This window comes from Lycium barbarum, chromosome 12 (assembly GCF_019175385.1).
Source record: "Lycium barbarum isolate Lr01 chromosome 12, ASM1917538v2, whole genome shotgun sequence".
Classification (NCBI taxonomy): Eukaryota; Viridiplantae; Streptophyta; class Magnoliopsida; order Solanales; family Solanaceae; genus Lycium; species Lycium barbarum.
In genome coordinates this window covers 88,867,493-88,883,386 of record NC_083348.1, presented here as the reverse complement: position 1 = coordinate 88,883,386, position 15,894 = coordinate 88,867,493, and the positions used below count along the sequence as shown (strand labels likewise).

Genomic DNA, 15,894 nt, shown 5'->3' with positions numbered 1-15,894 from the left:
TGCACATTTATGGGGGTATACTTTTTTTTATATATATAATTATAGTGTCTTATCATAATATATGTATTTCAAATCATAGGACCCGTTTGCCATGAAATTTGTGAGTATTTAAAAACATAATTTTTGTTTTCAAATTGAAAAATGGTATTTGAAAATTGGAGTTGTGTTTGGCTATTGAAGACAAATTGGAGTTGTTTTTGAATTTTTGTGAGTGATTTGGTGTGAAAAGAGTGAAAACAAATTTTTGATGTTTTTCAAATTCTACTTATGAAATTTTCGAAAATTTGACTCCGAAAAATGGTAAAAAATATTCATGGTCAAACTGCAACTTAGTTGCTTAATTTCTTTCATTGGTGCTTTCAATTTTAGTTTTTTTTTTCCTTCCAATTTTCATGTTAATAATAAATAGTTAATTAAGATCCACATAACATTCAACATCTTTGCAATGTCTAGGCTCGCAAGTCGACCTTATCCTTGTATAGATTCTGTTTGTGGATTCACGAACCCGGCTCACATTATGTTATATTGACATTTGCATTTTCATAAGGTGTAGTTGGGCGTTACCACACCATTCTATAATTCCATCTTGCCATTTCCTATGAAGAGCGGTTGAAAAATATTTGTCAGTTGTTACCTATAACCATAAATAATCGTAGCCAAAGATCATATTATATTTAGCTACAAATATTATTTCGTAGCAAATAGTTGAATTATTCAACTACAAATTTGAACTCGTCGCTATTTAAGACATTGCATATTTTGTGACAAAATTTTGATGTCACTAAATCGCATATTAATTAGAGACAATAAAATGAGTGTCACTAATTGTTTACTATTAGTGACAAAAATTAAAGGTCACCATTAAATACAAAATTTTATGGCTAAAGCTTACAATTTTTTAACTACAAAATACAATTTGTCGCTATTGTAACAACATATTTTTCGTGACGAAATTATTTCGTGTCCAAAACGTAACTAATTTTAAGACAAATAATGATTTGTCACTAATTGAGCGAACTATTAGTGACAAAATCATGATTCACCAATAACTTGAAATTCGTGGTTAATGTTACTCAATAAATGGCGCCAATTCAGTTTTTGGTGGGAAAGTTTAGTGGACAAAACGTTTGCTATGAAATTTTGTGTTTCGTCACTAAAAGCCTGTGATCCATGTATTTAAATACGAAATGTAACTTTTGTCACGAAAAGTAAATAATTAGTGACGAATTTTGTGTTGTCGCTAATAATTTCGTAGCTAAATATCATATTTATTGTTGTGTATACAATAATCACAGGTAGAAAATGCTGATTAGCAAAGTAACCTAGAGTCTCATTTGTGCGGCTATACACACACATATATACACATCACAAAATGTTACGTTATGATTTCACCTAGCTAATATTGGCTATAAGGATAAGGTAACTCGAGAATTTTCCTCCCTCCATTTAAAGTTTTAGTGTAAAATGAGTAATGATTAAAATGTTGATAACTTCAAATTATGGAAATAAGCTGGAAAAGTTTTATTTCAAAATACTGATAACATTCTTAAAAAAAAATAAAAAAATATGACTACAACATGGAAGTAATTTTGTGTTCATTTTTCTTCAAAATTAAACATTAAATCTTTAGGTTTCATTGATTTGATTCAACTTTTATTTTTTTGATTCACTGCATTATTCTTAGAAAGTATTTTATTGATCACCTCTCAAGTAATTTGAACTCCATAATCATCTGCAATTTGACATGCATAGCTATTTAAGAAGGAACTTAAGTAAGCTTAGAGTTATAAATTAGAAATGGTCCTATAGTCGACATGCACGATTGCATGCACTACAAGAAAGAAGACATTTGCCAATAAAAATATTTTTGTTGCCATAGATAGACTATTGTTGCAAAAAATACTTTTAGCAACAATATTTTTTTTGTTGTTGCATAAAATTTTCCCATCGGCTGTTATTGCAACGATGTGCAACAACTTTTTTGTTGTTGCCAAAAGTACTTTTTGCAACAACAGTCAATACTATGACAACAAAATTAAATTGTTTGGTGACAAAAAAAAAGTTCATTTTTAAAAGATTCATCATTTATGCCAATAACAAAACTAAGTTTTGTTGCCAAATATTGAATTTTACCAACTATATTATTTTTTTACCAAAAGAGTTATTGTCATTTCTATACTTTCTTGTAGTGATGCCATTATGCAATTAATTTTTGGTTTTCAAATAGATATATATCTCATCCTTGAGTGGCTAATTGCAAGAAGAGCTATGAGAGAGATTTCTCATGCTTTTACCAAATAAAGACTTGTTTGAATCCGCGGTATGAAATACTTTGACGTGTACCAAAATTAAGAACTTAGGTCAGATTTAATAAGTTTACGACTATTGAACAAATAAGACTTTGAAGCAGTGCCTCAATGCATTAATTCACGAATATATCATCATAATTGAAGTTGTCCCATGCTACCAATGCGTTTTTCTTTCTGCTGCAATATGCATGGCTTAGATATTAATGCGTCTCAATAATGGTTGCTTTGAATGGAAGAAAAAACACGATTTTAATTTGTGGTACTCCAAGCTTTCGAAATACTCCCTCTGTTTCCACAATTTATGTGAACCTATTTCTTTTTTAGTCCGTGCTAAAATGAGTGACCTCTTTCCTAATTTGGAAATAAATTCACTTTATGAAATGATTTACAGCCACACAAATATTCAAGACTTATTTTGAACCACAAATTTCAAAAGTCTTCACTCTTTCTTAAATGTCATGCCCAGTCAAATGAGGTCACATAAATTGAAACGAAGGGAGTATTAAATTTTCATATCTCAATCTCAAATAGTAGGTTCTTCCTGTTGTTCACCTTTTACGTGTCAACTTCATCACATTAAGAGAAAAATACAACTCATTTCTTGAGACTTGACACTAACATCAATTAAAATGAGTATTATGATAAAATATGCATTTTATTTATTACTCCTCTGCTTTAAAAAGTGTCCACTTAGCCTTTATGTTTTTGGTTAAAAAATAGTAATTACTTACCAAATCAAGAAAGAATTGACCTTATTTTTTTTTTCTAGATTTGTCATTATTAACTGTTAAGTGACTAAATCCTAATACCTATTTAATTAGGGGTGGTTTAGTCAAATTACCCATTTTTGCCTATAAGTTGGTATTTTCTTAAGAGGTGTGCAAATTGTTAAGTGGACACTCTTTTTAAATAGGAGGGAGTATATTTTAAGGGAATGATCAAGTAGAAGTGAACAAAATAATTATAAAAGCTTATTTACATAAGCGTAGTATAAAAAAAGAAAAAAAAAAAAAAAAAAAAGGAACATAAGCGTAGTACCATTGTCGTTTCGTATCATTATCACTGAGGAATTTTGCAGTGACAAATAATCATGCAACTGAAAATATGAAGATATTAACCGTTTGCGCGAAGATTATTTTATTATCAGATAAAAGTTTATTTCGCTTAAATTTAATTATATTCCCCAAGGGGCAAAAGTACTTTAGTGACTAGAATGATACTACAACTTAGGCTATAATTATCATGTATAAATTCGAATACTAAGCGACTAGAGGGTCACCACACAAACCATCATGTATGAGTTCAAGTAATGGTAGCCTCTGGTTCATTGGTGTCCAATTAATTCTAGTACTCACTCCACTCCAAAATGAATGAAATTTTTGGGGTATGACACATCCCTTAAGAAAGTTAAATAAAGGTGTTAATTAAAAGGTGATTTGTCAATGTTACACTTTTGCTTCTTCACAAACTTTTCTTTGAAAAGTTATTCCCTCTTTAATACCTCATTCGTCCATTTTTCTCTTTAATACCCCATTCGTCCATTTTTACTTGTCCTATATTAATTTGGCACACCTCTTAAAGAGTCATAAGTACAATGAGAATTTGACATTATCATCCATAATTATTACTAAATCATCTAATAATTGAAATCAATCAAACATACTTTAAAAGTTGTGCAGCCACAAACAATTCAATATAAATTTTAATCAAATAATTAATACTAAGGGTAAAAATAAGTACAAAATAGTAAATAATCTCTTGATTTTTCAAATTGGACAACTATTTTTAGCATAGGGACAAGTAAAATGGACGGAGGGGGTACTATATACTCCTAGAAAATGTAGTATAGTTGAAAACATCATTAACGAGAAGGGTAATCTTGAAAAAAAAAATTAATGCATCTTTCGACTTTGAAAATTCATTTATTTTGGATAAAAAAAAAGTGCTAAAAATTCATTTATATTGAAGTGGAGGGAGTATTAATTGTGCAAAGAAATTTTTAAGATAAGGATAGCGATATGGTGGCTAATAAATGGTAATGTATGTTTAATGGGAGAATGCATTAATACTTACTTGTAGAAGATGTCAATTAATACATCTCCAACAAAGAAATGTACGCAAGTCACCTTCAAATTAAATTTCCTCATAGTAAGCTTCGAATGTGTGACATTAAAACAGCTTTGATTTTACCTTCTCTTCCCAAATCCCAGATGCACTTCATAGCACAACCGTTTTTTTTTTTTTTTTTTTTTTTTTTTTTTTTTTTGTGAATTTGAAACTATTATTTTAGTGCTTACAATGTCACACCCCAATCCTGATAGGGCATGATGGGCACCCGACCCTTACTTAGAGCCGAGCGAACCCGCTGGATCTCGTTATACTCCTAATCACACTGGACTCTTAAGTCATGAAATGAGATGCATAATGGAATCTTTTCAAAAAAATATTCTTCTCGTCCTCCTCAGATCAAGTAAAATCTATAAAGAATATATAATGATACATCGGCTTAAATAGCGGCTTACAAGACTGACATGCTATATACGTGACTCTGTCTGCAAAGTCTCTAACATGAATCCATATACCATAACTTAGATACTCCGACTCGGCAACACTCCGGAAAGAAATGGAGCTCGCCAATCCAGCTGGAACATCTTCTATCCATGTCCTCTACTCATCTGTATACACCTGCGTGGCATGAAACGCAGCGTCCACAAGAAGGGACGTCAGTACGAATAATGTATTGAGTATGTAAGGCATGAATAACAACATAATATAGATATGAAAAGTAACAAGGAGTAAGAGAGATAACCTGTACATCTGAATGCCACATAAGTCGGATGTCATGCATGCTTAGCTTTTAAAAAAACATTTCAATACATATACATAGTAACATGCCCGACCATTAAGGCGCGGTGTCATATATAAAATATCATGCACGGCCATTAAGGCTCGGTGTTATCATCATTAGCCCACGTCCGGGCCTCCGCGTCCGGGGCAATATCATAACATGCCCACTGCAGTGGTGTGCACATCTACGTGCCAGCCCGGCCGACTATAGCGCGGCACGGTGTGAGAAAATACATACATATATATAAAGCATGCATAAGAGTCAAGTAAAAGCTATAAGTGCATCAGAGTGACGTAAGGTCGGTACCCTCCGATTATATTATGGAATAATCATCGTCGCTTTGTCTCACCTTGAAGGAACAATTATTATAAGGTGAGACTATCAATGAAGGATAGCATTAAGAGAAAACATAGAGTAAGATCATAAATCTCGTAAGGCATCAATTCATATACTTTGGAAGATTTAGAAATAAAGTCACCATCCATGAATAAATTGAGAAATCAATAAATAGCTCGACATTCTCATATCGTTATTGAAATCGTAAACTTGGAACCCTTAAACATAAAATCGTTCTCATCATAGTCATCATAATAATATTATTGTTTTTGACATCATCATTGTCATGGAAAAACATATCCATCGTTTTTATCATGAGAGCTCACATAATCACAAACTTTGATTTGGAAAATACGAATATTTTGGAAAACATTTATGGATTATCAGGAAGAAAAATCATGCCTTGGAATCTTAGACTTTTTAACTTTTGATAACAAGGGAAATATGAAAACATTTATGAAATCATAACCTAGGGATCATGCCTTTGAAAGAAAGGGACGAGCCTTAACATACCTGGAAGATAGTTTCTCGACTTCCAACTTACTTCCTGTCTTGCAATTCACTGAAGATTATTCGTAGCCTCGTAATCTACATATACAACCATTCATACTATTATTAGAATCATCATCATACGCTCGTCTCGAAACTTTAATTAAAATCCGTTTAGGTTCTGTCGAAATTCGGGCAGCATCTCCCCTGTTTATATGCCTAGCCCGAAATCATAATATCAACAACAACAATACCAACATCATCAATACCATTATTCATACCAATATACTTCCTAAAACATCCCACACGATGTCTTCTAAATTTCTCAACTAACCAACTTGTGATACGACTATTTGAATACTTTATTTCCGTAAAGAAGCCGAAATTAATACCAGCACATCAATAACAACATCCTACAAGATAAATATATGTATTTTCATTCAAATTTCTCTTCAACCCTCAATCCATAAATCAACAACATCAACACAACACACCATAACCTCTATTCTTGAAATTATTCCTTAATTCATATTGATAGAGAAAGAGATTCAACAATTCATACCTTATTTTTATGAAGGTAGCAAAATCTTCAACATTTACTTGTTCCCAAGCCAACTCCAACACCAAACGAAATTATAATCGCGTCTACCGTTGCCCGGACTTCGATTGGTATTTCGTAGCTTAAATTTTTGCTCAAAATCCTCAATTTTAAGTGGGATTTAGGACCCCTTTTGTTGGCTGAAAATTCTGGAACATCTGGTCCATTTTTGATGAAGAAAAATGGGATTTTTAGCCCTTTTATAATAGTTAGGTCGGCATCACTGTAGCAGTACTGTGGCAGTATTGTTTCTGCGTCGACAGTTCAGTTTGTAACGTCTATAATTCTCTACTACGATGTCCTATCGATGAGCGGTTTGTTTCATTAGAAACTAGACTCGACGAACTTAATTTTAGGCTTTTGAAACTCCTTAAAACTCCTAATATACTAGGAGATATGCCCCTCCAAAGTTGACTAAAAATCTGCCCAGCATTTCTCAAATTTTCGTTGAACTTATTTTCTTCAATTTGCTCGATCTCGAAATCTTCCGAAACTCTCCATACATGATATTTATCATTTATTATGCATGATAATGGCCATGTTCTTGTGTTTCAAAATAGTCTTTCCCGATTACGACTTACGAGGTCGTAATTCGTCCTTTTACTTCGTTGTTACATACTTCTCATGGCTTGTACCTTCCAAAGCATCATGGGACGTCTCCGACACTCCATTACTACGGTGATGTACGTGTCATGCTCATGCTCTGAAGGTGTGGGGTATAACATACAATTACTATTAGGGTAGTAAAATTAGTCCTCAAAAATATGATCTATTCAACCCGTTTAAATTTGGGTTGCTCATTGACCCACCCATTTATTAGCTCTGCCTATTTAAGCCCAACTCGTTTTAGCCCATCAAAATTGAGCTGATATGTAACCCAAATTGACTCATAAAATCTTGTCAAAATATTTTCAAAAGATTTTATTTTATTTTATATGTTATATATAACCACAATAAAGAACAAAAAATAATTTTATTAGGTACTCATCAAATAGTAAAGTTAAAACTTGATAAGAATTAAGCGGTTGAGTTATGACCCCTTTCTTAGTCCCAATCCATTTCAGCCAAAGTAACTTTTGAGCTGGTCATTTGTTACCCAAATCTAGCTCAACCAGCTCGTTTGACACCCCTACTTACCTCATTAGCAAAAAAATTGAGGAAGAAGAAATTAATTTTTCAAAAACAAGTTCGTTCGGAAGCTTAGTGCTAGTTTTCATCAATAATAATTTTTGTTTACCTATCAAAATAGAAAAAAAATCATGCCGAAGCTAGATGCTTTATCTCGTACTTTCTTTTCGTGATGCATTTTCCAACCTTTATTTAAAAGGGTTTCGTGGTTAGGCTAAAATATGCCTAACATTTTTTTTTTTTGATAACCGTAGTTTCAAGCCCAACTTACTGACATTATTACCATGGAGATATGTGCAATTCTACTAGCGTACATAATCATATATCTTGTGCTTCTAGTTCATGATTTGTAGACAGAATATCAGTTTGTTTTGTTGTACTAATATTTTTCTTATGTAAACATCATGCACTTCAACTATAAAGCCAATGTCTCCCATGTTAGGGTTTGTTAGATTGAGTTACAGCTTGTTTGGATGGTTGTTACATATCATTTCATGATTTATCTCATCAGCATTGTACTGTATTATATTGATGAATACAATGTTTGGATAGATTGTATAAGTACATAAATGTCTGCTGCTCTCATCCTTGAAGCTTTTATAGTTCCAGTTCATTGGTAGTACGTATTAGGCGAATTGTTATAAATGCTGAGGTGAAATGGTACTGGCACAAGTCTGATTGACTCCAGTGTGACAGATTGAGATATATTTTTTATTTATTTTGGCTTAAGTAGTGAAAATAGACCACTTGTAACTGCAAAGAACAATTATTTTTTGTTTAACTAATTCCACTGATATGCTGAGAAGAATAAAGGGAAGTTTAGAGGGTAATAAGACCTTGAGAGTTGGTGATTGCTCATTGGAGAAACACAACATGGATTGTTCCTAGGTGGTTTTTGATTAAACAAAGATTAGGAGATTATTTCTTTCTGTTCCAGTTTTCTGATGTTTGGCTGTTTCTGCTAAAGTTGTCATTGTAATGGAGATGATAACTTTAGAAGATCAGTTTCAACTTTTAATATACATGTGTACTTTGGTGTTCTTGTTTCCATATATTACTACTTTCGACTTTCGAGTGCTTGTCAGTTTCAACAATACAACTAGTTTAGAGCAGCCATGGCCATTGTGTACAAAAAGAAAGGACAAGGGACCAATAACATAATAAGCATAAGGAGTTGATCTTTGCCATGAAATAAGAATAAAACCTTGCTCACACAATCTGGAAAAGGCATATGATAAATGAAGTTTAGCTTACAAACTGCATTTTTTCCCTTTTGGAAGCTTTGGTCCTTAAAACCCGAGTACTGAGTTGAACACACTTTGGGACTAGGAATAAACCAATTTGGATTATAACTATTGTTCCCCGCATACCTGATCATGGATCAATCTAAGGATACTAATAGAATTAGGCCTGCTTATGATCTTCTAAATTTGACACAAATTAGACCATGTTCTTGGATGAAACAATTCGTCCTTTCTTCTTTTTTCCTTTAGCAGCTTCAGTGTGCATTAATTTGCAGCAGCCTCAAGAATCGCTCCTCAAAATTACGTGATTCTCGTGTTCTGAACACTGAGCTTATATATCAATCCATTTATCATATTGGATATGGTGCTATACTAATGTGAGGTTAGAAATGGAAACTTCCCCAGGCAGAATGTCACTTGAGAATCTCCTTCCATTTACTTGAAATGTACAGCCAAAAACAGCTCAGTTTTCAATCATTGCAGGTCTTTTACCATCAGCGAGAAGGTTAACAATGTTGTGATGGCGATTACCCAAGATTTTGCATGCCGTTTTCTTCCATCTGATACTAAAAGACGAGTAGGAAGTGCACATTCTTCCCCATTGAATAGCAACTTTGTTGGAAATCCATCCCCATTTACTATATCAATATCTTTTAACTTTTTCTTATCAAATTTAAGGACGGATTGTTGCTTTCCGGGTACTCTAGGGTCTCCAGGTTTTTGTCCGTCTGCTTCTGCTATCAAGTAATTTAAACCAGGTAGTCCTTTCAAGAAAACTGTGTCATTCATGTTTTGAAGTAAAGTTCCATTGAAAGAATAAGCTTGTGCAAAGCCAGAACCGGTTTTCTTGAACTGGATGCCAACGAACCAGTCCACAAAAGCAATTCCTCCCCAGTTGAATAGAGTAATCCGAGCAGTCCATCCTGTTTTGTAGTTTGAATCAATATGCCAGTTTATACTAACCCCACAGTTATCGCCACAAGGTAACTGCTTAGGGACATGATAGTGCTTTAGTTTAGCCCAATAAAGGGATTTCTCTCTTCTGTTTGTGAATGGCACGAGCAGTGTTTCTGGAGGAAGAAGCAGCGCTCGTTCGTTTTGATTGCATTTGGCAGAATTCTCACAACCACATGCACAAGTGCTGCAGGGGATTGCAGAATCATTATAATAGGCACTGTATGAAACACAGCACCGGTTCGCTCTATCTTTTGGTTTTGTGATATTGCAAACTATTTGCCAACTTGCAATAGCTGTGACAGTAGCTTGAAGTCCACTAGGATCCGAGGATTGTGTTTCGTCTACTCTTAAGGCTCGTCCGCACTTATAATCAGGATTAAGAACACCGACAATTTTCCAATGCTCAGGAGGGTAAAGAGCTGTTAGATTCAAATCTGGTGGAAGCTTGTAGACCTGTAACTGAAACACAGACTTTGAATTGGTTTCATTCATTACACTTGGCATGATGCTACCATTTCTACAGCAGTACGGTATCATCCCAACATCTTTATCTTGAGCTCTATCTGGAGGCAAATCAGCTATAACAGGCTTTTTTTCACAATTCATGACTTTAGAAAAATCAAGGTCTTGATAGTACTGTCCTGCAGCACCATAGACACAATCCGAATAATCTATCTTGCGAGTGAACGCTCCCCTCATCGAGAAGATAAACTCCCCTCTCATCCATTCCCAAGTTAAATTCCACTGATCAAGGCGTCCCAAAGGATTATTATTTTGTATGGTCACTTGTGCTTGATAGTTACTCGGATAGGCTTGCGTAACATCATAAGAGATCAAAAGATCACCATTTTGGCGTGGGAAATACTTGGTTGTGAAATTTTTAGCCTTAAATTTTGGGTCTTTCACACAGCAGACATGCATTGTTGTTGCTGTCACACAACAAACAAAACAAAGATTCAGAATTTGAACAAGATTTGCCATAAAATTGTTCATTCACATAGCTAGTTAAGCACTTACATTTACGAATTGCTGCTGGACATTTGTATCCATCATTGACAAGCTTAATAGTTTTAGGCATGGGATAACCTGGTGGTCTGATTCCAAATTGTGTACCTGTTAACTCAACCTCTGCTTGAATTTGTGTATAATCACCAGCAGTATCAATCGACGTTTTCAAATCCGTCTGAGGATAGCCAGCTAGGTAAGTTCCATTTCCAACCGGAGCTGGGAAATCATCACCACTTACTAACACAGCATTGCTAGCTGAGACTAAAAGCTCGCGATTTTGAAACCCGATGAAGATTTTCCAGTTCTTGAGCTCATATATACCTGCATTAAGTACTGTTGCCGTAGCCTTAAAGGCCCAGGCTTGTGCACTTGCATTCTTTACGTGGGGAAGCTCTTTAGTTCTAGAGATGAATATATAGGATAAAAAAATACCATTGCAGTCATTTTCTGCAGGAGGAGGTGCAGGTGGTGAATTACCATCATAATCTTGAGCCTTAATAGCAACATAAAACATGAACATGTAAAAGATTATGGTTTTTGAGACCATCTTCATTTTTTTTTTTTCCAACTTTCAATAGTGTCAATTTGGTTTCAAGATTTGGAAAAAAGGAGAAAAAAGGGGGAAAAAGAGGAGAAAGTGACATTTGGGATGATTATCTTGAATCAAGCGAAGACTTCGTCAGATGAAAGTTTTTCCTCCATGTAAGCTACGACTGAAATGGCGGGACCAAACTACCAACGGTTATTCAATCTTTTTTACTTTTATTTTCCAATATATACGTATATATTTTGTATTTTGGTTATGAGTAAATTGACCATTTTGCACTTAGATCCGTTAGCAGTATTGATTCTGTTGTTTCCTTGTATTAAAAGACAACCCTTTATTTTGTTTCTATTGTCTTCTTTTTATGGGAGGGGGGATTTTATTTTTCTTTTTGCTTCCTGATTTCTTTTTATATGGCTAGAACTAATCAAATTTGCTGAAAGTCAAAGGTATGAGTTTTTTCTTCTTCTTTTTTTTTTTTTTTTTTTTTTTTGGCCGTGGGGAACTAGGCCAACTAAAATCATATTAATGTCCTAGACTCCTAGAGTATTAAGAATTGAATTCATCTTGAAACATAAATTTAAAGATTTAAGAAAAAACAGCCACTTCCAAAAAGGCAGTAATAAAAGGAGAGCCAGGGGTAGGCCATGTTGTTAGATAATTTTATGCAAAGGGGCATGGACTTCTTTTAAGGGTGACTTAAGGTTACAAATAGAATAGCCAATTCTCCACTCTGCTCATCGAAGTTATATGAAACGTATTTGGTAGTTGTACAAATTGAGGATGCTGAATTTGCAGTAGATTAGCAGCTTCATTCAATTGATAATCTGTCATTATTAGATTAAATAATCCTGTGACATTCTGTTGGGCGTCGAGATCCCAATAATAACTTATCCACAAAAAGAATTTGAATATCCTGGCTACATACTGTAAAGTGGAACAAATCAAGAACAGGAAAACCAGGAGTATGAGAGAATCCCTGGAGTTTGTTCAAATCAAATAATTAGCATTAGTACAATCTTCAACCAATAGACTAAATGATTCAACTCTTTACACGAGCCTTCCTCGTCGTAGTTCCAAGAAGAGGAAAGATAAAACTAAGAGAAAATAAATAATAATAAAAAAGAAGAGAATTTTTTTTTATAAGTCTCCCAAAACATTGTCCTGGTTTTGGACGTTTTAAGTTTTTCACCTTGTGTTTCACATCTCTATGCCCTCCTACTTTTTAGTTTTGTTCCATATTACTTTATAACGTTTGCAGTGTAACACTCTCTACATCTACACAAGTTTCTATACCCTCCTCGCCTTTCTCTTCAATCCTGAATAATTTCGATAGCTAGGCAATGACAGAATTTTCAGCAGTTTGAGCTACAGGTTTGTAACATTAAGCCACTTCTATGTTTACTGATTTAACATTGCCTTCAACTAATTTAGCCTTGGATTTTTCTGCTCGTGATGACCTTGATGAGGATGATGAACCAGACCTGGGAGAGGATGTCGACTTGGGCTTCCTCCGCTTCTGTTTCTTAGGAACCACTGTAGGTGCTACATCCCTGTAAAGGTCAGACGCTGGTTTCTGTCTCGTTGACTCTGTGTAATCTGTCAAAAAGATGCGATAAAAACCATAAAATAAGTATCAATAGATATCAGCTCAGGTACCTCTACGATAGAAATTATTTCATGAATCAACTCATATCAAGAAATTCCAGAAGTTGGCATTAGAAATCAGTCCATCACATGAAATGTTAAATGTTCATTTATGAGCCACTTCAAGTAATACATTGCTCATTTTCGGCATTTCTTATAACCTACTAGAATATGGAAATATTTTTAAAAAAATGAGTTCTCACTCAAATATATGAACAAAAAGCAATGCATCCAAGTTGAATGGCCAACAAACAGACTGCATGCATTTAACAAACTTTTCTGCGTCAAAGTTCTTTCAAGAAAATCAAGAAACTTGCAATCCCCTGGATGAAATGTTTACACTGAATGTCACATGTCAAAGTAAGTGTAATGCATAATGGTTGAGCATGACTTAAATCTTAGTAAAAGTATTTGCTTGGTTTCTTCTCCAAGAGTAAGAAAAACAAATATTACTTTATGAAACTTGGATTAGCTTAGCTTCAAAGAGAGCTAAGATGAAAGCTTAATTGGGTGAAATGCTTGTATTACTGGTCAATTGAATGATTCCTCTGTTCCATAATTCCGACTCAAAGAACAATTTACAAGATATATATTCCTTTCTAACCTTTTCACAGAGGGTTGTTAGGTAATCTAGACGTTATGAAATTACTATATTAGTGTGTCACTGGTACTAGACAATATTTGCCTAACAGCCAAGATTATTTTAAGAAAAGCACATCAAATACTGTCCCTTTCTGGTTCCAAGTTAAAGACCTTTCTGTGAAAGATAAGTCCAAAGCTTTCCCTGGTTTGAGGCAAAGAATCTTAGGGTCCCTTTGGATGGAGGGCTTTGGACCAGATGTAATTCATTTTCAACAACAACAGCAGCAACATACCCAGTGTAATCCCACAAGCGGCAATATGTAATTCATTTTCACAGGCTTAAATTTTTTGCACCTACTTAGATTTACCTTATATAATTTGGATTTGAAATGCAAACTGCAATGACATTTCATTTCAACCCTTATTTTAGGTTCACTTCAAATGACACTTGAAAATATGTCATTTGAAATATCAGGCATTTAAAAAATATAAATTTGAATTCACCTAGGAGATACAGACCATTCAAGGAAAAAACAAAACAAGACAAAAAATATAAACAAAAAAACGAAAGAATTGCCCTGTCCCTTTTAACAGATTTTTCTATACATTAGTACAAAACATAGGACAAGTTTATCATATTTCAATCAACAACTCAACCCGTGACAAAACCATAATTCCATTGTCTGATTATGGACATTGCACATGTTTTAAAGCAACATATCAGACACTTGCTTTGTTTTTTTATTCCCCGTCTTGATTCTTTCCAAATGATATTCCAACAACTCAATAGATGAAAAATCATATAGTGTTGTCACACATCTTTGGTCATTATTCTTGGCTTGTCACAAGACAATTGGTGGTGACGCAAGAGGGAAATAGAGGGTTATTTTTAGAAGCAAAAATATTAACCTTGAGATGCCCATGGAGAATGTGCAGAACCAGAATTACCAATGGAAGTTGCTGCAAAATCAGGCCCAGTCTTGAATTCATTCATCTATAAAGTTCCAAAAGAACCAAAACCAATACCAAACAAACAAAATATTAGGTATATGAGAAGAAAAAAAGAACCTTTAATAAAAAATGGGCAGATATAAAAATGTGGACCAAAGAAAGATGAAGAAACTAAAGAAAGCATACCCAACTAGGTGCATTGCCTGATTGTCCATCCCAACCAATATGTGCCACATGTTTAACATCAGTTGGATATCCAATCTCTATTTCCCTCTCCTTCACAACTGTAATCACAATCCAATTTTCCCTCAGTCAAAACAATAACTCAAATTGAAAGAAAAAAAAAAACACAGGGATATGGGGCTTAAATGAAAAGGCAATTACCAAAGATATTAGAGATATATTTGCAGATCCCCTTCATTTTGGTTCCCATAGAAGAGTGTGTAAAGGCCAAATGCAAGAACAAACCTTTGCTCAGAGATGAAAATGAATACAGATAGAAGCAGCAGAACACAAATGTGAAGAACCAATTCCTTTGCCTAACAAAAAAATGCAAACACAATACTAATAACCTTTTCCCTTTTCAATATACAACAGAGGGAATTGCATAATGCAAAGATTGAATCTTTTTTCTTGTTTCTGTTTTATTGGGATTGAAATGACCAAAATGGATTTGAGTAGAATACCTTTCTTGATAAAAGCTGATACAAAAGAAAAGGCTGTTAATTCTCATCAACTTTCTGCTGCATTGCCCATTATCTTTCTTGAAGTATTCTAGACATACTAAAAATGTAACGACCAAGAAACCAACCATGCAAAAACAATTAGTTTGAATGAAGAAGAAAGGCCAGAGAGGGCTGATGAAAAGGGGAAAATAAAAAAAAGAGAAAGGGTAAGATAGGTGGCAATGATACAAAGAGAGTTGAAGAAGAATTAGGCCAAGAAGGGAAAGAGAGAAGAGAGAAGTTAGAGGTGGACAACCACGAAAAACTCCCAAAAACAAAGGGGTTGAGGTTAGTTTACAAACAACATGGACACATAGAGACTAGAAAAGAAGATTTGTGGGGTGGGGGTGGGGGTGGGGGGGGTTCATATTGAGAAATAATTATAGTAAGAATAAATATAGCAAGGATTTAAGAAATATGATATCCATCTAAACTATATTTTCATAGTTGAAAATGGAAAATGATGAGAAATATACTCCACTACTTACAACTTACAACATAAATTAAATAAATGACATTTAATGGATT

General features: G+C 34.0%; 2 protein-coding genes across 2 annotated transcripts; both read right to left on the bottom strand.

Annotated features, from left to right (window-relative positions):
• Positions 1-8,927: 8,927 nt before the first annotated feature.
• LOC132624023 (COBRA-like protein 10) lies at positions 8,928-12,203 on the bottom strand. The gene is made up of 2 exons (XM_060338845.1): positions 10,927-12,203; positions 8,928-10,838 (listed from the first exon to the last, which is right to left on the bottom strand). The coding sequence occupies exons 1-2, from the start codon at positions 11,468-11,470 to the stop codon at positions 9,427-9,429; spliced, it is 1,956 nt and encodes a 651-aa protein (XP_060194828.1). The 5' UTR covers positions 11,471-12,203; the 3' UTR covers positions 8,928-9,426.
• Positions 12,204-12,408: 205 nt separating this feature from the next.
• Positions 12,409-15,683, bottom strand: LOC132624024 (CRIB domain-containing protein RIC10-like). Its single transcript, XM_060338846.1, has 5 exons — positions 15,328-15,683; positions 15,026-15,180; positions 14,828-14,925; positions 14,600-14,684; positions 12,409-13,060 (listed from the first exon to the last, which is right to left on the bottom strand). The coding sequence occupies exons 1-5, from the start codon at positions 15,453-15,455 to the stop codon at positions 12,846-12,848; spliced, it is 681 nt and encodes a 226-aa protein (XP_060194829.1). The 5' UTR covers positions 15,456-15,683; the 3' UTR covers positions 12,409-12,845.
• Positions 15,684-15,894: the final 211 nt, after the last annotated feature.